The sequence below is a fragment of the Onychomys torridus genome, chromosome 7 (assembly GCF_903995425.1).
Source record: "Onychomys torridus chromosome 7, mOncTor1.1, whole genome shotgun sequence".
Taxonomy (NCBI): Eukaryota; Metazoa; Chordata; class Mammalia; order Rodentia; family Cricetidae; genus Onychomys; species Onychomys torridus.
In genome coordinates, this window is record NC_050449.1 from 36,023,675 (window position 1) to 36,049,756 (window position 26,082).

The 26,082-nt window shown below is 47.5% G+C and overlaps 1 protein-coding gene across 2 annotated transcripts in view; it reads right to left on the bottom strand.

The window, feature by feature from the left end:
* The window catches only part of Grik4 (glutamate ionotropic receptor kainate type subunit 4), a 305,772-nt gene that overhangs the window by 110,148 nt on the left and 169,542 nt on the right, over window positions 1-26,082 (bottom strand). For both annotated transcript variants that reach the window (XM_036193270.1, XM_036193271.1), the window contains one exon: window positions 155-316. In XM_036193270.1, coding sequence (XP_036049163.1) covers window positions 155-316 — 162 coding nt within the window. The remainder of the gene's footprint in view (window positions 1-154; window positions 317-26,082) is intronic.

Here is a 26,082-nt window from a genome sequence, read left to right on the forward strand (position 1 = left end):
ACCTCCAGAAGCCATTCTCCCAGATGTGGGGTGACTCACCCTCCCTTCCCATGGCGCATCTTGGAGGGCAATGACTTTGGCCCTGCCTCATTGTATGGAATGTGTGGGAGACCACAGAGAGTGTTAGGGCCAAGGGCATCTAGAGAACACTTACCGCAGGACCAGTGAAGGGCACATGGTCGCAGTTCTCCTGCCAGGATTGGTTGAGGCTCTGGGAGAATTCTTGGAAGAAAGCATGGGATTGGTTGAAAATGGAAAATCCTAAGATGTTGACTCTGTCGTCCACAAGGCTGTCCATTCTCTGGAGGGAGAACTCCTGGGAAGACGGGACAATTAGAAAGACAGAGCACAGTTAGGATGGAGGCAGAGAGGAACAGACACAATGGAGCACACCTGAGGCTGTGAGCCAGCTCTAGACACATGAGATGCTCCATTGAGTGCTCAGTATACAGAATACCTAAGTGGTTCTTTTAGGATCTGCAGTCCTGGGGTTTGGGGAGAAAAAGAGAATTCAGTAGATTAGCCCCTAAGCAAGGTAAATACAAGAGACACCAGGCGAAGAGAGATGCACGGAATATGTGGGGCTGGTGGGAAGGTCACATCCTCGGCAGATCATATCTGCAGCCAGGCCTGAAGGTAATTTCTGCACAGAGAATGTGGGTCAACAAAGGTTATTCCCACCAGAAGTCATCACACAAAGGTTCTGAGGGGAGAGAGGATGTGGCCATTGGTACTTTGATAAAGGCTTGAGCTCCTCCTTGAAAACCACCCCAGAGGTCTTTCTCACAATGGACCACCGCCACACTGCCTGAGTCTGTATGCCTGGAGCTGTGTCCAGAGTCGAATAATCACTAGGTCCCTAAGTCTCATGCACACCAAAGTTCCAGAAGCACTGAATTAACATACAGGATACATGAAGCCTGAGGAAGATGGAGGAGTCTGCTGGGGTCAGAGCCCACAGGTCTGAATACGAGGGAGGATCCCAGACTAGTCCTGTAAGGGGATGGGGGAGGAGTGTTAGCAGAATGTGAAAGTTGTTTGCTTTCTAGAAATGTCAACCTGAAGGTGTGCAGGCAAGGCTGTATCTTCATCTGTTTTCAGTTGTTTCATACATATGCAAGCATTTCTTACGTGCTAGACGCTGTTCTAGGTAGAGAGGACATGCATAGGGGGATGTCCTTGTACTCAAGGGCCTTGCAGGAGCCAAATTATCATTTCAGACAGCTATGGGTGTGGGAGCAGGGGCCGCTGCAGTCAGAAAACTGGGGAATCTGGGACATCTGGAAGTTCAAGGGTGTTCATCCCGTCATCCATGCTCTGATGGTCAGTGATGGATGCCATTTTGACAGGATCTTGAATTACCAAAGAGCTAAGTCTCTGGGCGCATCTGTGGGGAATTACTTCAATTCTATTAGCCTCTGGCTACACCTGGGAAGGCTATCTTGATCAGGTTAAGGAAGGTAGGAAGACACACACTAAAAGCAGGTGGCACTGGACTGCACAAAGAGGCAGAAGATGGTTTAGCACCAAGCATTTACTGCTCTCAGCTTCTTAATTATGGATAAATGTGAGAGGCCTTCTTAAGCTCCTCCCTCTATTACCTACTTACTGGTTATGATGTATTGTAATCTTCAACTATGAGCCAAAATGAACTCTTTCTCCTTTAATTTGATTTGGCCTGGTATTTTATCCCAAAAATATACTAGGTAACTAAAATACATGGTCTTTACCCCAACACCCAATCTTTACCCTGGACCTCCTTTGGCCCCACACAAGGGAAACCATGGGAAAGTATACAACTTCTTCAGCTCACTGGTCCGTTCCTGCGAAAGTGCCTTCAGATGTGGAGCAGGCCATTCTCTCGGTCTGAAGCTATATCCATCGCATGCTCATTCTGAGTGCCTCACACGCTCCCTGACCCATGAGCACACAGTATTTACAGCCACTGGAAATGACCTATCAGTCACTCCACATGATTGACAGATGAGGGTGCCTTGGGCTTGCTTCCTGGCCAGGCAGACACACTGCTTTCCTTTAGGTAGTCTCCTTTTCTGATGACATTGCTCTCCTAGCCCATGGTACTCCCACTTGTATCTTGCCCCCACCTCCAGCTACTGCCAGGACCTTAGGCTGCAGGCGCGAGCTTACGTACCCAGATCCCAGCCTTGTCAGCTTTCGTTTGCATACTGGAGTTACAAAGACTCCTTTGGAGCCGCCAACCCCAGCAGAGCAGATTTGGATGAGGATGAAGTGTGTTTTGGACTCTGCCACCCTCCCATTAGGGGATCACAGACGTGCCAGAGAATGTACTGATTCATAAGCTGGTATTATGTCCTGTCTCTCTAACAGTGCAGCTGCCCAGCCACTGTGGGCTAGCAGCAGGCATGAGGGGGCAGATGGCTAATGAGAAAAGATGTATTTGGCAAGGATGAGGTGACTAAGGCACAGAGCCAGGCTGTTGTTTGGAAGCCAAGGGGCTTTGCTGGCCATGGATGGTGAAGGTTAGGGATATCCTCTCATTCTGGCTTCCTTATCAATATGGGCAGACAAACCACCCCACCTCTGTGCCTATCCTTATGTACAGCCTGATAAATGAAGGCCCATTTCACAGAAGCCCTGATATCTTGTTTGTCCATATTCATAATGGCACTAGAGAGTACAGAATAGACAACAACTTCCGGGTCAAATCCAGCTTCCTCCCATCCTGGGTGTATGACCTTGATCAAGGACTTTCACTTTTCTGGCCTTTGCAGCCACTCTTTGTAAAGTAGGAGGGATGCTATGAGAAACCTCCTACGAGAACATGGACCACAGAATCAGCTAAGCATGGCACATAAGTGCCCCACAGAGACTGAAGCAGCAATCTCAGGGCCTGCACAGGTCCGCACCAGGTCCTACGGCAGCTAGCTTGGTGTTTTTGTGGGACTCTTAACTCGTGTTAGGAGTAGCGGGTGTGTCTCTGACTCTTTTGTCTGCTCTTGAGACTCTTTTCCTCCTATTGGGTTGCCTTGTCCAGCCTCAATATTAGGGCTTTTGTCTTGTCTTGTAGTATGTCGTTTTTGTCCTATTTGGCTGTCATCTTTTGGAGGCCTGCCCCTTTCTGCAGAGGTAACAGAGAGGGAGTGTGGGTCAGGGGGAGAGGGGAGGTGGGGAACTGGGAGAAATGGAGGGAAGGGTAACTGTGGTCAGGGTGTATTGTATGAGAGAAGAATCTATTTTCAATAAAAAAAATTAATAATAAAAAAGAAACCTCCTATGTTGTTCCAAGAAACAATCAAGGTTCCTGAGAAATGGCCTACCAGTGGGTAAAATTCTGATCCACAAAGGCTGAGGATCAGAGTTCGATCCCCTGGACCCACATACAGCAGGTGAGAACCAACTCAAGCCAGGTTGTTCTCTGGTTCCTCTATAGGAACACTGTGGCGTACACATGGCATGATGTACACTCACCTACCCACCCATTCCCCCCACACTAGTAAATAAAGAAGTGAAGAAAAGAAGAAACAATCCAGGTATAAGGCAGGCTCATCATCATCGTCTGGCAAGGGAGAAATACTTAGTGGATAACAGTTACTGAGATACTCCCATGAGATTTGAGTAGCATCTGGCCCTCTCCTTCCTTAGTTCCACTTGGAAGCCCGAGGGAGGAAGTACCTCCTTCAGCATGCTCTTGGTAGAGTCAGAATGAATGGGTTAATTGCAGACACTCAGAGGCAGTCTCCCCAGACGTCAGCCTGTCTGGCTTGCTGCCTTTCAATCCCTACCCGACTCTATTCTATTTCCTAGTTTCAAAGGCCTCTTAAGATAAAACGATTTCAGGGGCCTCCTTGGTGATTCGTGCTATTTATGACGACTCATTGGAGAGCTTGCAGAAGGACAAGAAAGAGATGGCAGGTCCCTTTACTGCAATTCCTAGGGACATGGCAGGATTTGACTCTGCCAGTATCTGGACTGTTAGAGGAGAGGGAGGGAGGGAGGGAGGGAGGGAGGGGGAGGGAGAGAGAAGGAGGGAGAGAAGGAGGGAAGGGAGGGAGGGAGGGGAAGAGAGAGAGAGAGAGAACACGGAACTTAGATTCTCCTGCTGCTTCTGAAGCAAACTTACTAAGAGTTCAGGAAACCACCAACAGCGACCCGTTTGCATACAATGAAAACCTTCTAAGGCAGTATTTCCCAAAGTCTGTTCCTGTAGACATTAGCTTCCCAAGAGAAGTGGAGAGAAATTTCACTAAAACAAAGTTCCATGTTCAGATAATGTTAGAAATGGCCACTTACTCTATCTGCCTCTTTAAGATTCACAGCACACCCTTGCGTGCTGAAGGTTGAAAGCAGTCCTGCAGTGAAGCGGCTGGCTTAATTTTGTTTAATCGCAAATTTTTCAAACACATTGACTACAGAAAATATATTTTCTCCTTCAAATCTGTGTCTCACGGTAGCGTTCTGCAGAACACAATTTGGGTACTGCTACCTTAAATACATTCAGAGAAACATTATAAACCCCAAATCAGGTGGAGGAGATGTTGGGCCAAGACAGATATTCCATGAAATTAACAAAATTCAGGCTTGGAAAGGAAGAAGGCTCATCTGACTTTTGTTTCCCATCTCCAGCTTTAACTGCAAATGCAAATGTGGACCATTCAGGTTTCTGTAGCCTTCCTGTCCCCCTCTACCCTTCATCCAGCCTGACTGATGGACACTTTCATAAAACGACAGACAGGGCTAGGGGAGGTTCCCAGGAGTAGATAGATCTGCATGGGTGATCCAGACAGAACTGGGGTATTTCAATCTCCCAGTAAGGACAAATAGCCAGTGATAAGACCACATCAGGAAACAGAGACCAAGACACAATCTTCCACGCCTCCTTATGGGCATGGCTGTGGAACGGCCCTTTGCACAATGTAGATCCTCTCTGAAGGGCTGTGTGGCTGTATGACAGCCCTCTGCACAATGTAGACTCTCTCCAAAGGGCTGTATGTCCCCCATAGAGCAAAGATAAACCACTCTCACTGGGAACCTCACTCACTGCTCCTAGAGGAGTGCCTACTTCCCAGAATCGATTGGCTAATGTTAGTGGAAGGACCAGTGATTGAAGGCATCTCAATACCTTAAGGTCCTCACTGTAGCTAGCCATCACTAAGCACAATCTTACACCCATGGAAGATATAAGAACATGAACACAGGTTGTGCCAGCCCCTGATGGCTTGCTTTCTTGCCACTGGGTTCTGTCATTAAAGTAAACTTTAAAATGTGTGTATGCCCCCCCCCCATGTGTGTGCACACGCTTGTGCATATTATGGTATGTAAAATCCAAATAACTACAGCTGAAGATGAACACAGGGGATGTTTCAATGGCATGGAAGAATGCCCCATGGGTGAGGGCTGTGTGGAATGGTTACCACAGATGGTAGGGCTCAATGGAGCGCCCTCCCCTTTCTCTAGAACATGTGACATTTCCCAGGTCTTGGTTTATGTAGAGTCGTCCATTCATGGATTGACCACACGAAGCTCCCTGGACTGTAGGAACTACCTAGGCCAGGAAACAAGGGCAGGCTATGGGTAGAGCACTGAGCGGGGGACAAGGGAAGGAGAGATATTCAAGGGAGAAGAAGGGAGAGAGGGGCAGGGAGACTGAGGTTTCCACTGCTCTGTCCGCCTCTTTCTCCCACTGCAAGAAGCCGTTCTGGGCTATTTTTCAAATGAGAAAAGATTTGCTAGCCACATGCCTCATCCTACTCAGGGTCCAAATATCAAGAAAACCACAGCTTGGGTGCTGGGGGCTCAGGACAGCGGGTGGAGAACAAATCTGTGCTTGTGGGCAGCTTCCGTACAGGGCCAGGGGAGGGGGAAGGTGTCCTCTCTGAGGACCTTGTACCTGCACTAACCAGCCAAGTCTATTAGTCAACCCAGGGACAGGCCAAGGTTTTTCAAATGCAGCTGTGAGTGTAAGAGCTCTTAATGACTGATTCTGCCTGTGTCTGGCTTTAAGAGAAAAGCAAGAAACCAAGTCAAGGCCATCTCATAGCCCAAGCAACCCTTCTCCTCTACATTCTTAGGCCAGATGTGCATCCTAGTCCTTGGTACCTAAGCTAGACTACAGCCTCAGTTCCCTCTTTTTGAGACTTTATGCCAAATTCATTGATGATTCCACCAAATCTGCCTCCTAAATCTCCCTTAAATGTGTCCCTTCCTTTCCAAGCACACTAATGTAGGCCCTCATAATCTCTCTTCTGTGAGGGCAGCATATTTAATGCATATCATGCAGCTGATCTCAGGAGACAAGGCCACTAAATTGTACAACTCTATTTTTTTCTGGATGACAGTACAAATGGGTCCTACTGCCATTGTGCAATGTGACAGTCTCATTGGAAAACAAGACACTTGTGTTAGAAAGAACAGATAGGTTTGGGGTTTAATGCTCATTTCCACAGATCCTAGGCAGGTGGTCCACAGTGGTCTGTCTCTGCAGTGTCAATTCATTTACCTACAGTAGATGGAAACATCATCCACCTTGTAGAATAGTGCCTGGCACACAGGAACCCCCAGACACGTGAGTTCTCTCATGTCCAAGCGCAGTCAGTCTCTGTGCTGTGACTTCAATCAAAGAGGGCTTGCACAGCCGCCTTCTCCCCTCCTTCTGGCTACCCTGAGCTGCCTCTGACCCGAGGGTTTCTCCACTCCCACTTCTCTTCCACATCCCTCTGCAAGAAGCTATTCTTAGCTCCTTGTCAAATGAGATCACTTAGCCAGGTTGTCATAAGGTGTTAATTGCTTGCTGAGGCTATTTGTGTCCAAATGGGAAGGCTGGAGTTCAAGTTCTAGACTCTTTCAACCCTAAATAACATTAACAAAGCAACGATTGTAGTACTAACTGCTACAGTCTACTGGTCATCAACTGTGTGCCAGTCAGAACTAAGCACATTTCCCCCAGGATCTCTATGTATCCTTAGAGCAAGCCTTGTGGTGTGGGAGTTAATCTTGACATCTCATGGCTTCCAAGACTCTGAGCATCAAAGTGGCTTTCCCAAGGCCACACAGCTCGTAAAGGGGAGTCGTGAATTCAAACTCAGGTCCTGCCAACCTCAAAACCAGTGCTCTGTGTCAGTACACGATGTACGTATCATAAAGCCAGAAGTCCTAGGATTTCACTGGGGCAAGGCTATAAAATAACCAAGGCCACTGAGTCAAAGCTAATCTCAGAACATATACAACTACAAAGCCAATGGTCTGAGGGAGGGAGGGGCTATGAAACATCAGCTAAGTTTCTCCCTGACAGGGAGTTTTCTTCAAAAGGGACCTGGGGCTTTGTAGAGGCTCCAGATTGGGCACCTGGATGGCAATGGATTGTAGGGATTTGGGAAAGCTGTGGCTGTTCTTCATCCTCTGCTCAGCATGAGGAGCCCACTGGAGTAAGAGCTACACTAGATATGAGGAGGGAAGGAAGAATTGGGAATGGATACCGGAGAATTGGTATGGAGCAGGATGTGTTGGCTCGGCTTCATGAACTTGGCCCATCCTGAAAAGAGCTGGTCAGGTCTAGCAGTGGCCTTCATTGGTGCTCTATTCAGGGGCCATTTTCCTGGCAGCCATATGCCCTGTCGGCCCATGAGCTCCTGTTGCTTAGGGCTGGCGTGTTCTCTTCTGTACCCCTGGCACCTCTGTTGAGAATAAAAACTACCTCTTAGGGTCGGGAAGGAGGGCGTGAGGAGCTGTGGAGATGTCCCAGTTAAAGTGCTTACCACACAGCATAAGGACCTGAATTCAATTTCTAGAACCTGCATTTTTTTTAAAGCCATATGTACACTTATAATCCCAGCATTGAGGGCGTGGGGTGGAGCCAAGACTGGTAGATCCCACAGTTCATTGGCTAGCCAGCTTAAATCCAACCACTGAAAGGGTCCATCTCAAAGACAAGGTGAAGGCTCCTGAGGAAAAATAGTTCAAGTTGACCTCTGGCCTCCACATACACAGGCACGTACACACACACACACACACACACACACACACACATAAACAAACACTGCCACTTCAGTTTGGTGAACAATAACCACAATGCTTGCACAGGAGAACAGGCATGGAGCTGGACAAGAGCTTTGAAACTTGACCTTCTCCATTGCTATTGGGTCCTATAGTTTCATCTCTGAAACCCGACACTTCGGAAACCAATTTTTTAAATTCTTCTTTTCTTTTCTCTTAACTAGATATGTTTTCTCATTCTAAAATCATAGATACGATATAGTTCAGAGTGCTGTTGTTGAGGCTCAGGGGAGGCAGTGTACAGGAAAGCTGTGTGTGCTCAGGGAATAGGATACAGGCTCTTTGAATTATTGCCATATGCGTCATGTGCTTTCAAGTGTCATCAATAGGCATTAAGGAAGACAGGGTGGCCAGGAAACCTTTATGAAGTATAGTGTGCCTGCTGCAAAGATGGCCATTTGCATAAGGTGGCAGGCTCCCTTTGGCCCTGGAACCTTACTGGCTGTTTTGAATTTTTATTGAGATAGGGTCCTACTATGTAGCTATGGCAGACCTAGAATTTGCTATTTACAGAGATTCATCTGCTTCTGCCTCCTGAGTAATGGAATGTGCACCACCACATCTGGCTCCTTTAATTTTTTAACATTAATTTAGTGTGTGTGTGTGTGTGTGTGTGTGTGTGTGTGTGTGTGTGTGTGTGTTACACATGTGTCATAGTATATGTGTGGAAGTTAGAGGCAGGAATTGCAGGAGTCAGTTCATTCCTTCTACCGTGTAGGTTTCAGGGATCAAATTCATGCCAGGCTTGATGTCAAGTGCCTCTGTCTATCTGCTGAGCTGGCTCATCTCCCTGCCAGGGCCACAGGCAACCTATAAAGTGAATTATCACAAGCCTTGGCCTTTGGTCCCTGCTGTACCTCATTCAGCCTCAGCCCCTGAACTGCCTGGAAAAGGAGGCTGCCATCTTATGTCACCTCAACCATAAGGGATTTACTAAACATCTGTGTATTCTTGAGTATGTGCATGCCTGATCCCCTTGGTGTGGCTCTACATGACTAGAAGGGTACTTTCTGGTGTAACACCCAAAAGGCAGAAATGGCAGGCAATCCTGCTACATATAAGATCAGAGCCTCTTTACTCTTACTGCACACTCAGCACTGGGCAAGGCCACTGGGAGATGCAGTCACGCACGCCTCCTCACTGAGGTTGTTAATGACTGACAACTTAAAATATTGTCACCCCAGGAGTCCCAAGAACACCAAAGACTCCAATTTCCCAACCTGTTATTACGAAGCGGGAATGATGGGAGGAATCCTGAGATCATGTCACCCCTCAACTTGAACTCTATATCTCCCCACCCCACTCGGCTCCTCTCGCTTGGTGCCCTCTCTGTGAATGTCACCATTACCACCAATCTTTCAAGCTAGAGTTTAAAGTCACCCTCTGCTTCCCTCATTGTCTCGACAGCCACACCCGGACTCTGCAGGCCCGTGTGCATTCATTGGCTTGTTCTTGAGACCATTTTCACTTCCTCCCACCTCTTTTTTTTATTTCTTTTTTTCTCCCTTTTTTTATTTATTATATTTGTGTTTTAATTTTACACATCAGCCATGGGTTCCCCTGTCCTCCCCACTCCCGCCCCACCCCCACCTTCCCCCCAGCCCCTCCCCTCCATTCCATCTCCTCCAGGGCCAAGACTCCCCTGGGTACTCATTTAAACCTGGTGGATTCAGTCCAGGCAGGGCCAGTCCCCTCCTTCCAGGCTGAGCAAAGTGTCCCTGTGTAAGCCCAAGGTTCCAAACAGCCAGCTCATGCACTAAGGACAGATCCGGGTCTCACTGCCTGGGTGCCTCCCAAACAGTTCAAGCTATTCAATTGTCACCTCTTGACTCTGTCCTCTGCCCTCCATCCCTACCACCTCTACCTCACTTTTGGTCCCCACCAACTAGTGCCTACCCTTCCTCTGGTCTTGCAATTCACCAACTGCCTTGGCCATGCTATTGCTTGGGGGATGTTTCTGGAACACAAACGTGATCATGAACCTCCAACACAACCACCTGCCCCAGTTACACACAAGACGCAGTTAGACACATAAGTCTTTGAATGATTTCCGCCCACCTTTTTGCAGTCCCCACCCTGACCTCCTCTATCACATGCAATTTGGAACAGGGCCACTCAAGTGTGCTATCATGGTACCTCTATTGTCCTATCAGAGCTTTTTATCACGAAAGTCTGTAAAAAGCTACCACCCCCCACCAGGCAGTGGTGGCGGACACCTGTAATCCCAGCACTCGGGAGGCAGAGGCAGGTGGATCTCTGTGAGTTCGAGGCTAGCCTGGTCTACAAAGCGAGTTCCAGGACAGCCTCCAAAGCTACAGAGAAACCCTGTCTCGAAAAAAAAAAAAAGAAAGAAAAAGAAAAAGAAAAAAGAAAAAAAAAAAAAGCTACTAACCTACCCCCAAGTCCAGTTACCACTTAAAGCACGTGCATTTACACTCCATTCACTTGATGTATCCACTCGGGTGGACCACACATTAAGAGCATTCTGCACATGCCTGTCATCTCACATGGGCAGTTGGGGTCTTGAGACTTCCCGAAACTCTTCCGTATGGCCATATTTATCCACGTCTCTTCAGGACCTGACACACAGCAGAGGCCTGGCCCCTGATCTCTGTCTCACAAATCCCACCTTCGCCTTTCTGAGCAAGGCCCTACAACTAGCAGAAGTTCAGGATCTTTGGGGCACCTTGGCATCCTCAACTCTCCTTCCTTCCCTCCCTCCAGAGGCCACCTAACTGTGGTACCTGCCAGTCTATTTATCTGCATCAAAGCCTGTGCTCTCTGCAGGCTGGAAGATTGCTTTTTGTGTAATAGGTCTTTGAAGACGGTGGCAGCTGGGAGGCTAATTCATACCTGTCAGTAAGTCCTGTTTAATGGAAGATTTGGCCCCAAACCTCCCAGCTCCCAGCTCTCCTGGATTCTTCTCCCTGCATGTTTTCTATTCACTTACTCCCATGACCCGGACATGTATATCTATTCTTCCCAGCAACCTTGTCCCTTCTCAGCTTTGCCTTCTCAGTGTGAGCCCACAAACAGGACTTCACGGGCAGAGTATATTCCATCTCGCTCATGGCTCTGCCTCCCGCCCTGCACCCTGTGCTTGTTCTCAGCAAGTGTTCAAGGTATTCATTAAATGAATTAATGTTCTCCTGGAAACACACTCTCAGAGTGTAACCACCTTTACAAAGACGTCCATCATTTGTTCCCACAAAGAGGAAGACAGAGGCCAGGTGGAAAGCCCTCCTTCCTCCTCTGCAAGCAGCTGGGACTGTCTTGGTTTTGTATTGAGAAGACTGTTCTGTCTTTGGGCTGCTAAGTAAGTAATTGTTAACTATGTTGTTAACTGCGCAGCTTAAACTGACATGAAACATGGTGGCTACCTTGTGTTCCCTGCCGACAGGCTCAGGAGAGTTACTGCTTTTATGCAAGCTTGCTTCCTTTATCAGGCACCCAGTCCTTGCATCTGAGGTCCTCTGCACTCAGGAGCCCTCTTATGTTCATATCAGAAGGTCGGTATCTCCTTCCCCAGGTCCCAGTGCATTACCTTCAGGTATGAAGACACACACCAAAGGCACCTCCCTCCTCACCATGGTACAGTTGTTTGGAAAGATGAGTGGTGCTGTCAATCAATGGTCTCCGCCTCTTCACTGACTCTCCTTGCCCCACCTCTGCAGCAGGTGGGCAGCTTGCTGACTAGGATGTGTTCCAGGCCACTAGGCTCTCAGATAGGTTTCAACAATAGTCAGAAGCACACACAGCAGATGGCCCAGAGGTGGGGAGGGGTGGGGAGCAAGACAAGAGGAAGCCAAGGGTCAAGTCTGTAAGTGGCTTCAGGAGTGGGGGCTTCACTCTAGGGTAATGGGGAGCCCCCAGAGGATCTTCAAGAGTGATATAGATCAGGAAGGGTTTAGGAAGATTTTAACTTTCCGGCCAAGATAAAAAGCAGGTCTTTAGAATTTACAAGAGGTGTCACAAGGTGAAGTTTCTGACAAGATGACAGGTGCCCTGTTACCCTTGGGCTGTGAATGAAAGCCGCCAGCATCACAGAGCCAGTATGCAGGATGCCTCCAATGGTGATTAATTGAGCTGTGGATGCCTTTGACACTGAGTGGAGCATGGAGAAGCTGGATTGCTTAATAATAACAGCACTTGCTACTCCTAATGGTGCTTGTAATACAATAGCACTTATAATGTAATAATAATAATAATAATATGATTTGCCATGGTGTGTTTTCATCTCATTCTCCTTGTGCTGCCCAAACAGTCATTAATCCCAAACATTCCTCTCAGCAGGACCAGAATTCCTCAGGGTAGAAAGCATTCCTAAAAGCTTCAGAAGTCTCAGAGGGCCTCAGTTTCCCTTTTACTCTGCTCTCTGTCTTTCCTCAAGGACCTGTCTACATAGCATTGTCTGAGGCTCAGACATGTGCTCTGCCTGGAGGCAAGTATTACCCGCTACATGGGCAGTGGACTGATTTCCTGCCACAGCTGTCTCCAGTGACTCTTCCTGGTTCCCTGGCTAGCTTTTGCCTTGTCTGCTTCTCATTGGTGGTAATGGGAAAAGTAGAAGGAACCAGCTGATTACACAAACAGAGTGCACTGTAGGGATGATTCTAAGTGACACTTAGTACTCCCCACCTCCCTGCATGCACACAAGTGCACACCGGCATGTGCACACACACACACACACACACACACACACACACACACACACACACACACACACACCATCCCTGCAACTGGGACTATGGTGAGCTTTACTTCTGTGATTAGTTTATACCACATGGCAAACTTTATCCAAGTCACCCATAGATGCTTTACAAGCAGAGTCCTTTCTGGATGGTTGTGAGACAGAAAGCCAAAGAGATCTAAGAAGTAAGGCACAGGGCTAGAGTGAAGTCTCCTTCTGATGAGATGGAGCAGGCCTGGACAAAGGCTGGAGACCTGCTCCAGAAGCCCAGTGCTTACCCAAGCCAAGAGTCAGCAAGAAATGGCGATGTCAGCCCTTTTGCCTCAATGAAGTGAATTCCACCAGTGACAGGAATGAGTTGGGATGAGGGTCCTGGGCTCAACACAGCCAGCTTGAGCAGAGCTCCCATCACGCTAAGCCAAACTGACGACCTACATTGGCTGCTAACGCCACGGTAATTTCTTACACAGTGAAGGAAAACCAATACAGTGCACCAATGCCATACACAGAGCAACAAGGGCAAGGGGCTGCCTGGGAGGCAAATGGCAGATTCCCTCACACACTATGTGGCTGGAGACACCTAGACAGGACTCAACCTCCTCTGAGCCCCACTTTCCTACTTTCCAGGACCAAAACCTCTACTTTGCAGGGTCACTATTTTAAGATCTTAAATATAGTGTCTGGGGAGATAGCTCAGTCAGTAAAGTGCTTGCCATTCCAGCATGAAGCCTCAAGTCTGATCCTCTGGATCACAAAAATCCTGGCCATGGTGGCATGAAGTCATAATCATGTCACTGGGGAAGGGGAAATAGGTGGATCCCTGGAGTTTGATGGTTAGTCAGAAGAGCCTACTTGGTGAGCTCCAGGCCAGGAAGATCATCTCAGAAAACAAGATGATGCCTGGGGGACAACACCAAAGGATGACCTCTGGTCTCTACACACATGCATATGTTTACCCCTTACATACATACACTCACCCCCTTACATACAAAGATCTTGATATAAGTATTTGGAGTGACATGTAGCACATTACTACACCCAGAACCAGAGACAATCATTGCTACTCCTCCAGCTTGTGAGAATGGAAATGGATAGATTTTTATTAATAGATCTTCTTGAAGATAGACACCTTGAGATTGCTAGATTAAGAGATGGTAGAGGTGGTGAGGTGCCTCTCCCAGAATTGATGGGACTTCTGAGGGTTTAAGAACTCTGTGCCAACAGTCAAAGCCATGTCACTCTCTCCCTAAGCCCTATCAGACAGAGGGCCTGGGCCGTCAAAGGGGACATTTCCATTATGTTTCCCGAGATACTAAGCTAGAGAAGTCCCCAGAGCCTGGTTCTTATTTCAACATGATTTATCTCCTATGAGCAGCTGGATGCACCCAGTAACAAGTTCACTTGGGCTCAGGAGAAACTCAAAAGTGTGTGCCCAAGAGTTGAAAGCAAAGATGAGGCGTGAGTTCCAACTTTTATTAAATGGATGAGACACAAGTATCTCTAACTGGGATCTGGGATCCCAGAGGGACTGCTTTTTGCTGTCCCCTGTTTGTCAAACATCAATGTCAACAAAGGTGTTTGATAATTGGCTGCTATGAACCACCACAGCACCATCACCCAGAGCCATAGCACCTTTCAGAAGGCTTTTCCAGTTGCTACCCTGGGCATGCCTCATCTGTTCCCTCACATCCCTGCCCTACCTGCGTAGGAACCTCCTGACTCCTACAGATAAACCTGCCTCACTTTGGTAACCAGATAGCATAGTGATGCTCAGGTGTGTGGTGGTGACACTGTGAGACCCCCAGAGCAGGCTCCTCCCTACACTCCAGCTCTGAGAAGGATGAAGGCCTAACTGGCTCACATCTATTTTCAATGATTCTGTAGTCCTGGGTTCAGGGCTGCTTTTACTCTGGGGTAATTCACCTCATACCTCATCCCTCTACTCACTGGACATTCTGGTTCATCGGTCCTCATGGAGCCCCAACCCTCACCATGGGGAGATAACAATTAGAGGAAATAAGCAGAATGTCTCAAGTACCGCAGTTCTTAACCTTCTGCACAGCTTGAGGCAACTGGTTATCTGTGCTCACCAAGGGAAGGGTCCCATCCCTGAAGTCTTCATCTCTCCCCCCAGAAAGACCTGTGAGCAGCCACATTCCTGCCAGTCAAGTGAAGCAGTTTCTGTATTCCAACGTCTCCCAATCCAGGGCATTCACCAGGCTCTACATAGCAAAGTCTAGAAGTTATGAGGAGGAAGGAGCCATCTAGGAAGCTAGGGATATGAAAAGTGGGCAGGTCACTCTGGATCCTCTGAGCAGGATCTCAACTGAAGCAAGCCCAGGGCATGTGGCATTGTAGAGACAGATCAGTACATGTGCCCACTGGCCTCTTCTGCTCACAAAGGCTGCCACAGCTCCCTAGCCATGGTGTTTCTCCTTCATCATGTCTCAGGGTTAGAAGCTCCCATGAGCAGGAATGAGGACAGACCGCTGGGCCAGAGTTCTCCTTTCAGACATTTCTGGGGAGCATTCTAATGAAATTCCCCCTGCTTGTGCCCTGGGGCAGCTCAAGATTTTGGTCTCTTTTTATGACAGTGGTATTCATCTCTTTGGATGAAGAAAATTGTTTAGCCATTGTTCAACTGATAATCTTCGGGCCTGTGTTTGAGACAATTGGCCTGGAACAGATATTTGTGACATAGGTGCTGACTTGGGTCCACTTTGGACTCATGCTTTTCCAACTTTCCTACCTTACACAGGACAGGCTGGCCTTGTGAAAGAGGGTGAAGGCTCGGGAAGGTCCTTCCCACTCCCAAATGCCATCTTCATGGGTGCACAATTCCCTATACTCGTAGGGTTTTGTTCAAAATGCAGAGTTGTCTGAACAAGGGAGACATTAACTGCAGGCATCCTCCAGTCCCGTCGTCGTCCCCCCCCCCCCACCTGTTAACCTGGCTCACTCCTATGGACTCTTCAAGGCCTATTGGGTGACATCTCCCCAGAGAAGCATTCTGTCAACATGCCAGACAACCTAGGGGCTCTTCTCTGATGGCCTCACCACACCCTGTGCTGCATTTAGCACTTGTTTGTGCCCCGGTGATTTACAATCCCCTGCTTGGGATCCTCTCCCGCTCCAGTGTGGACTCCTCAGAGACCAAGCCTTTAGTCATTGTTATGCCCCTTTGCTGTCACCCTGCTTGTCAAACATCAACAGGGCACAGTCAGTGCTCTGCTAATGCTGACCTAGACCGATGGGAGCCACCAGTGAGAAAGCCTCCTCTCTAGCTCTCTGTAAGAACTTCTGCAAATGACTTTTGCTGTCTAGTTGTTTAACTTCACAATGACTAGGCTTAATCGGGTGCTCTTGGTGACCAAAGACACTCAGTGCCATCACTAGTCATGGTCACCTCTGCTTTGAAGGGCTCTGAGAAACACAGGACAGGAATTTCTGGGCAACAGAGTGTGAGAGATCAAGACAGGGTTTCCCAGCCCCAGAGGGCTCTGGTCCCCTGAAGGGGTTGAGGACACTGGAAGACCCTAGTCAGGAAAGTCACTTGCTTTGGTGCAAAACGGACTGACCAGGAAAACCCATCCAGACACATGTCCAAATTCATCAAGTCAACTGCATTTAAGAAGTGAGAGGTTGGCCGGGCAGTGGTGGCACAGGCCTTTAATCCCCAGAACTCAGGAGGCAGAGGCAGGCAGATCTCTAATTTCAAGGCCAGCCTGGTCTACACAGTGAGTTCCAGGACAGCCAGGGCTACACAACAAAATCCTGTCTTGAAAAACAAAAACAAACAAAGGTAAGTGAGAGGTTTTTGGTGATCTAGCCTCTCCCCAGAGGCAGCAGGACTTGTCCAGGATCATACACAATTCGCTATCAGGCACAACCAAGACACGACTTCTGGCTGCCGAATTCCAACTGAGTGCTAGAAAAGCCATATGCAATGCAGAGGGGCTATCAAACAACAGAACCTTCCATGTTGGCTCTGCCTCTGCCTCTTTCCATCACACTCTTTGCTCTGGCTACCACTGCATTGTAGCTCACTCTGCCCAGTCACTCTCTGGTTCTCATCTCCAGCCCATCCTATAAAGAAGTCATGTCTGGCTGGGTGGTGGTGGCACACACCTTTAATCTCAGCACTCGAGAGGCAGAGGCAGGCAGACCTTTGTGAGTTTGAGGCCCGCCTGGTTCCAGGAAAGGCGCAAAGCTACACAGAGAAACCCTGTCTTGAAAGAGCAAAACAAAAAACAAAAAAATCAAAAGTCATTTCTGGAAGTCTTTCTCCAAGCTCCTCAAGAAGCACCCAATGCTCCCTTCTCTGGACTTCTAGATGCCCACACCTTACATTACTAGACAAAGGTCTTGGTGGGACACATCCCACTGGGCCACATCAAACTGGCCCTTGTATTTCCAACCAGACACCGGGCCCATAATAGACTTCAGCCCAATGAGCATCGTTGTGATCTAGTTTTATTTCTGCTGCTGTGATAAACACCTTGACAACAGCAACTTTGAGAAGGAAGAGGTTTGCTGGACTTACAATTCTAGGTTACAGTCTATCACTGAGGGGAAATCAAGGCAGGAAGAAGAAGCAGGCCCATGGTCAAAAGCAGAAAGAAATGAATGCACATATCCTTGCTTGTTTGCTTGTTCTTAGGTTTCTCCTTTCTTTCAGGAACCCCTGCCTAGAGAATGGTGCCACCCACAATGGGCTGGGTCATCCTACACCAATGAATCATCAAAACAATCCCCCACAGGCCAATGTGATCTAAATAATTCCTCATTAAGACTCTTTTCCCAGGTGATTCTAGGGAGTATCAAGGTGTCAGTTAAAACTAACAAGCACTAGTTGATTTCCTGTTTTCCATGGGGAAATTGCTTAATCATGGCTGGCTAATCATTTTACAACCCTGTAACTCAGACCAAGAGCGAAATAGGTTCTGTTAACCATCATGAGGCAGGGTGTCTCGCTACCAAGTTCTGACTGTTCTGGAACTTACTATGTAGACTAGGCTGGCCTTGAACGCACAGAGATCTGCCTGCCTCTGCCTAACAAGCACTGAGATTAAAGGTATGCACCACAATGCCCAGCAAAGATTGTGTGTGCCAGTTACCTTGGGGAGGAGGGCTTTATAAAAAAAAAAAAAAATTGTCTTTTTGTTGTTGTTTTGTTTTGTTTTTCTTGGAGCTGAGGACTGAACCCAGGGCTTTGTACTTGCTAGGCAAGTGCTCTACCACTGAGTTAAATCCCAACTCCAATTCTAAAAAAAAAAAAAAAAAATTTAAAGGACAAAAATAAACCAAAACACAAAATCCTAGCTAATGCCTCTGGAACCCCCATCTGGTTCTCCCTGCCATTGCTCTTTACAATTGCACCCACATTTCCCAAGCAGTGACTCAGAGCACACATGCAGGAGAGCAGGTTCTTTGCAGAACACCATGCTGAAGTCACTGCTCCCCCCTAAGAGGCTGTGTGGGCCCAGCAGACATCTGTCACTGGGGCACCTGCCACCTCTCAGGCTTGCATTTGGCAGGGTGGGTGGGGTGGGTGGGGGGTGAGACGTTCCAGCTCAGACAGACTCACAGGGAGCTTTCACTTCATTATTCTACCCTGAGCTGAAATAAATACTTATTTATTCACCAAAGCATACTAGAATATGCAGAATGGCTCTCCTAAAGGGCTCAATAAAGCTGAAATATGTGGGGACTCTTAATAATTTTACAATAAACCACACTTTAGAATCAATTGCTCTGGCACCAAGGAAGTCCGGCTGATAGATTGTAGTTCTGGCTGGCTGGCTGGCTGGCTGGTGTGCGTGCGTGCGTGCGTGCGTGCGTGTGCGTGTGCGTGTGCGTGTGCGTGTGCGTGTGCGCGCGCGTGCGTGCGTGCGTGCGTGTGTGTGTGTGTGTGTGTGTGTGTTGTACTCTTTCAATGAAAGTGCAAACCATCTGGAAAAAATTCAGACATCTCAGAAACTATAGTTCTAACTAGGCAAGGCCAGTTTTGACATTATTTTCTAATGAGAGCTCCAGATTTGAAGAAACCCAGAGGCAGTAATCAGGAAAATGAAGTCTCAGGGTGGAAATAATTCAGCTGAGAAGAAGGGTTGAGGACAGGGAGAAGGAACAAATAACCAGGCATCAACGGAGGATTAGAAACCTTCACCGCTCCTCACAAAGCATTATTATCCCACTTTGCCAAAGGGTCTGTGATGATTCATCTTGATTGTCAGTTTGATGGGATGAGAATCGTGTAGGAGACAAGCCCTGGGGTGTGCCTGTGAGGGCGCTTTGGGGAAACTTGAACTGAGGAGAGGTGAGACAATCCACTCTGGATGGGGACAGTAGCATCCCCAGAACCAGGTCCTGGGTTGCTTGAAAAGGAGTAGGAGAGCAGAGCACGGATGTTCAAGTGTGCATCTCTCTCTGCTTCCTGGTTATAAATACAACACGACCAGCCTTATGCTCCTGCCCCCATGACTTCCCATCATGATGGACTCTATCTAGTCACACTTCACTGAAATAAACCCATGATTCCTGAGTTACTTTCCTTGGACATTTTGTCATAACAATGAGAAAAGTAACTAAGGCAGAGTCGATAGGTAAGCAGCTGTCGCATGAGCATCTCGCGTAAAGCAGAACATAGATTGAATTTGCGTTCCCTCTGATCTGAGGCCCTGCCTGCTTCTAGGAAACAGTTTTTCCATCCTTGCTGCCATACAACACAGAGAGAGGGCCCCCCAACCTCTGTGCCCAGCATGGGGGAAGGAAAAATAAGTAACCTAAAACCGATCTTTCGGATCTGAAGGATGGGATTTCTTCTGAAGACCCTTGCGTTCTCACTACATGAGTCAGGTGCTAGATTCAGGCCTCAAGAAGTTACAGGCCCTTTGGCAGGGCGGTGGTGGTGCAGGCCTTTAATCCCAGCACTCAGGAGGCAGAGGCAGGCAGATCTCTGTGAGTTCGAGGCCAGCCTGGGATACCGAGTGAGTTCCAGGAAAGGCACAAAGCTACACAGAGAAACCAAAAAAAAAAAATAGTTACGGGACCTCAAATCACTAGGGCACAGTGTGGTCATCAGAACCTCTTGAAGATAGGAAGGCCACTCAGCACAATCGATCATGGCTAGCTTTTAATTCCATTTTCCTTCTGCTATGATTGTTCTCAGTGCCAACCTAGGCCAGAGGTTTTGACATCTCCCAACCTCAGCAGAGTTCCAACCCCTGCCTCTTGGGTCCTAAATCAACCACCCTGCTGGGTCTTCACACCCTTACATCCAAATCTGTCCAGGCCAGGGTGTGAGGAGGGGCATTTGGGACTCAGCAGTGACTGTGTAGGACAGGGAGACGAGCCCAGCACTCCCAGGCTGGACTGCAGCCAACCCCCAGGCTTCTTTTAACTGGGGAGCATTTGTGAGGTGAACTGAATTCATTTGGGTGTAAGGAGATGAGCTCTCCCCCTCTAGCCAGCAATCCCAGGCCCAGAACTCTACAATGTGAAGAAATAATCCATTCATCCACCCAATAAACATTGGTTGAGCATCTCTTATGCTCCAGTCAGCCACTAGGGTTATAGAGACAGACAAGACAGACTAGGTCTGGACTTTATGAAGCTTAGAGCCCGGAGAAGGACAAAGAATTGTGAGTGGGGCTGGTGAAATGGCTCTCCTATGTCTGAACCTCCATGTGCAGATGTTGAGCTAGGCAGATCTTGGGAGCTGGCTGGCCAGCCAGCCTAGCTGAAAATGGCAAGCTCCAGGTTCAGTGAGGGAGACCCTGCCTTGAGAGACTAGGTGAAGAGCAATTCGACCAAGACATCTGATGTCCTTCTCTGGCCTCCATATGTGAACATGAATGCATCCATGTATCTATGTGTGGGCACACCACATGCCCACACACACAACTGTGAAAGTGACAACACACTCAACCTAGCGATCTGTCAGGAGGACTTCAGAGGAAGAGTGACATTTAAGTAACACCTGGGAGATAGGCAGGGCTGCCTTGCCAAAGATAGGAGCAGAAGATCGGGATAATGGCATTCACCCTTCCTCCTGAAATTAATTGCCTTTTCTCTCTGTGTGTCTGCCCTGGCTCCCCTTCCCGTAATAATTTTAGCAATTTCAATTACTTATGGTTAATCTTGCTGATAAACCTTTGAAAAATAAATACAAACTTGGGTCTGCTTGGCAATAAAACAGACTGAGGGGAGGAAGGCCAGCGGTGCCTATCTACCCTGCTGAAGCAGGCAGAGCCTGGGTGCAGAAGAGTGATTACCGCAAGGCTTGCTGGGGCCTGGCTACAGTTTGTGACAGAAAAGCCCTAAACAGAAGGTGCTTCGGCAGGCAACATGGGGCTTCCGCCCAATGTGTCATTCTCCCCCTTTACAGGAAAACAGTCCCATCCCCAGGATGTTGTGAATTGGATTGCTCCCCAACAATGTACAGAGAATCAAGTCCAAGGCTTAGAAGAACCCTCGGAGACCACACCTCATGCAACCCCATAATGTACAGATGGAGAGCTGGAAGCTCAGCAAGAGAGAATGGCTTGTGGAGACAAAGGAATGACTGAGTGAGGCGGTTAAGCACTAACTGTCTGGCTTTATGATCTGGCTCCACTACAAGCAAGAGAGCGAGGCATTAGCAGCCTCGGCTCTTGTAAATGGGAACAAAATAGTTGTTTCTGCCGGAGCTGATGTGAGGCTTACATGAGGAAATAACCATGGCATAGTGTTTACAGAGCCCCGCACAGAGAAGGCATTCAATAAGCAGCAAGTACAGCTAGCTGTCACTGTTACCCAGCATCAGTGGCAGGACTAGCCCTTGGTGTCCCCGTGGCTTCACTGCCAACCCAGAGCCTCCTGCTGGCATAACTAACTGCTCCTCTCTACATCCCCCCCCCAACTAGTGAATAAGTCTGAGGTACTACTGCCTGTATATGTACCCCACAACAAAAGCAACATGGAAATCCAGGCTGCTCGCAAGGCTGGGAGCAGCCCAGGCTCCCGGTGCCTATGATTTCTTGCTTTTCATTGATGTCCTACAAGACTTTTGACTTTACTCCTAAATTTCCCCACTTCTCCCTCTCAAGGAAGCAGCTCCCTCCCGTGGCACCTCGCTTGTCTGAGCTCTCTGGCAATAGATTAGGGTGATCTTATCTTTCCTATTAGGGAGTGATTGCATCTCTTGCTGGGTTCATTAGCAGCCAGAGAACCCTCCAGATTTATGAGCTCAAATCTAGCTTTCTCCGTCACCTCTTCTTTTCAGGCACATCTGCCACAACAGCAGACAGGGCTTCGCCCAGGGCCCTAATTCTTCATGGCTTGTATCTAACTTGTAAGTGTCTTATGAGACAAAGGTTCCTCCAACCACAGCCAAAGGCAGGCTGGAGGACAGAGACTCCATTCCATTCCATTCAGCGGCCAAATGAAGTTATATCCATATCTGGCCTGTGTGCACCTCATCCAGGCAGGCACACTCTAAGCCCCCAGCAATCTTGGTTACCAGGGAGCCAACAGGTGCTGATGTCCACTCTTAGGATCAGTTATCCTCTAAGCAGACACATCAGGGTCCTGGCATCAACTGCTCTTGCAGCATACACAAAAGAGATGCGCAGTGGCAATTAGTAATTCGGCAATGTGGCAGATTCCTGGCTAATGACAAAACCTATTTCCCCTTCTTCCTAGGCACACAGCTAAACTACATTTCCCAGATACCTTTGCAGGGATGTGTAGCCACGTGGTGAGATATAGCCAACAGAATTGTAAGAAGTGATCTGTACTGCTTCAAGGCTTGACCCATAAATTACTCTGTGTGTGAGCCTCAATATTTTTCCCACCCCTGGCCTCTATGAAGCACATTTATATGCTAAAAGATGTCTAGGAACCTAAATGGGACCCTAAATGCCCTTATTTGAGGCCATTACTATCAGGGGCACCCTTGTGGAACTTCAGTAAGAAATGTACGATCTGCCTTCTGTATCTATGGGTTTGACACTGTGGATTCACCCAACAGCTGGCTGACAATAGTCAGGGGACAATAAGGTCTGTGATGAGCATGTTCAGATACTTTCCTTGTCACCGTTCCTTAAATGATGCCATATAATAACTATTAGCATTTACATTATAGTACGTATTCATCTAGAGGTGGTTTAAAGTATATGGGAGAAAATGCTGCACCATTTAAAAAAAGAGACTTGAACATCTGCATAATGTTTTTTTAATTCACAAATGGTCTAGAACCAATCCCTCCCCATAGGAAGGGACTACTGTGCTTGGCACTGTGTGAAGTTGTGGGGTTTGGGGGTTGATTGGCTGTAGAAAATAGCACTGCTTATTGGCTACAATGCCATCACCAGTTATTTTTAAATTCTTACTAAGAGCCTTTTTTGTTTGTTTGGGTTTTTTGTTTGTTTGTTTGTTTTTGTTTTTCTAGACAGGGTTTCTCTGTGTAGCTTTGCACCTTTCCTAGAACTCACTCTGTAGCCCAGGCTGGCCTCGAACTCACAGAGATCCGCCTGTCTCTGCCTCCCGAGTGCTGGGATTAAAAGCATGTGCCACCACCAGGCTACTAAGAGCCTTTAAAGACAGGCACTGCCACTATTCACATCTTAACTGATGAAGGAACCAAACTCCCAAGAGCCTCCGGGTCCACACAAGTCCCTGAAAGCTCCAGAAGCAGGGCTTCTCACCTGTCCATCATGGGTGGGCTCTTAAATACCAGCTACTTTCTCTTATTACTAAGCTTCTTAATTAGAAGGGCCCTTGACTACACCTGTGAGGTCTTGACTCTTCCAATCTGCAAACTGTCACTAGAGAGAAGAGGCATATAACACTTCCCACCCATCAGAATGGCTCTTATTAAAAAATGAAAAATGAGAAGCATTGGCAAGGTTGTAGCAAAAGTCAAACCCTTGCACACCGCTGGTGGGAATGAAGCATGCTACAGTCATTCTAGAAAACAGTTTGGTGATTTCCCAATACATTAAAATGCGATGACCATCTGGCTCAGTAAGTTCCCGCCTTAGGAATGTACCCGGGAGGAGGAAGAGCAAAAACTGGGACAGATATTTGCACACCCACATTCATGGGACTATTAGCCACAATACCAAACAACTCTTATACTTACTGATGGGTTAATGGATATGCAAAATGTGGCATACATACACCATGGGATATTATTCAGCTTGAAGAAAGAAAAGCCTTAAAGACATTAATCTCCATAAAACAAGCCAGACAAAGAAGGATAAATATTGTATGATTTCATCTTCATCTGCACAGTCATATTCACAGAAAGAATGCAGACATGTGGTTCAGGGTCAGGGGAGGGCTGGGAGGAAGAGGAGACCAGAGCACCGGTGTAATAAGTACAGAATCTTGGTTTGGGGAGATAGAAAGCATTGTAGAAATGAAAGGTAATAATGGTGGCACAGCAATGCAAAATGCCACTGGAAGACACACGGAAGGTGGAGAAAATGGCCAATTTTATTATGGGTATTTTTTTATCATAATAGAAAGAATTTTTTGTTAAAACAAAAGAAATAAAATTCTGATACATGGTACAATATGGATGCACCTAGAAAATATTACATTGGGTGAAATAAACCAGATACTAAGTAATATAGTATAATCTCACTGGTGTGAATCACCATACAAGAAGCAAATTCACAGAGGAAATAAGAGCAGAGGTTGCCAGGGGCTGAGAGACAAGGAACAGGAGCTATTATTTTTGGATTCCCTTGAGTTTTAGAATTGGTGGTGACGGTTTATATGTGGGAATATGTCAACATCACTGAACTGTAAACTTAAAAATGTTTAAAATGCAAAATTTGATGTTATATATACTTTTCCACAAGGAAAAAAAAATTCAAAAACAGGAAGTACGAAGGAAGGAAGCATAGAAGAAAGAGAAAGAAGGTTGGCTGAGTGACTTCGGAACCAGGGCAGGAACCAGTTCTCTGGGTTGTGCCTGTGTGGCCTTGTGACTTTGCACAGTGATTTCTATTTGTTCTCATTTGTCCCTGCTTGGCCTATGATTGCTCACTTCAGACCAACCCTTACCTGTTCTGTTGGCCTTGCTTCCTCCTGTCACCTTCCACGATCCTGACCTCTGGCCACGTGCACACCTGGCTTCCTGTGATGTCACCTTCCACCATCCTGACCTCTGGCCACATGCACACCTAGCTTCCTGTGACGTCACCTTCCACCATCCTGACCTCTGGCCACGTGCATCCCTGGCTTCCTGTGACTTCTCATATTTTGTGATTTGAGCCCTGGCTTCCTGTGACTTCTCATATTTTGTGATTTGAGCCCTGGAGTCAGCCCTCTGCCCCAGGGCTCCCACATCATCTGGATACCAGTCCCACCTACTGATCAAAGACTCCACTGAAACTGACTCTTGAGTCTTTAGAACCATGAATGGGGACAAGAAGTCGCTTTGCTGATGGATCAAACCACTAATACAAGCACCCCTAAATCCATCTTGAAATAGATGGTAGAATGAAAGTCCCCTTGCTGTGGGCTGTAAATGAGCACTATAGCATGCAAATACTTCTAGTTACTAAGCTGTCATTCTGTCCAGAACAGGGGTGCTGTCCCAAACACAGGTCCATCTCCTCCTGCTGAAGTGTCTGTCCCATGACCTTTTCCACCTTCCTGTCCCTCTGTCACTGACCTAGGCTTCCCCTGGGCTCACCAGCCTAGTTTCTAAACCACAGACTCACTCTGATGGACCCAGGAACAGCCTCATATTTTTCCCTGGCTCAGCAACACTTCTTACATCAATTCCCCATGTCACTCAAAGTTTAAGGTTGACATGCACGCTCTCCCCAACGCCCAGGCCCTGACTGAGAAAGAAACTGTACTTTGTGTAGCATGAACAGAGTTCAATGAATTGATGGCTGAATGTTTAATTTATGATTGGTCATCTTGTCCCAACTCTTGCTATAGGTAATCAACAGATCGACCCCAGAGCTGTCAGTTTAATTCATTTATTACAGATGCTCTACGTCCATCAGTGTTCTTAACACCTGGATGGGACTGTGGCGCAGGGACCTGGTCAATACTCTGTAATTACTGACACACACACAAACATCGGTAATGACAAGTATGCTCATGCATAATAACTGAACTTCTGGGTTGTGTTGATTCTCTGGAAATAAATAAAACGGTATTTTAGGAATCATTCTTTGGGGAGAAATATATGTACTTCCTGTTCCTTTTAATCCACCAGAAGGAAAGCCAAGACTCTCTACCATAATAACTCCCCTTTATTAAACTCATATTGTGAGCCAATTGCTCTCTTGAGCTAGGTACAGGGCCCAGTGACAGAAGAGGTCACCAGAGCTCAGAGGTTAAGTAGTCTG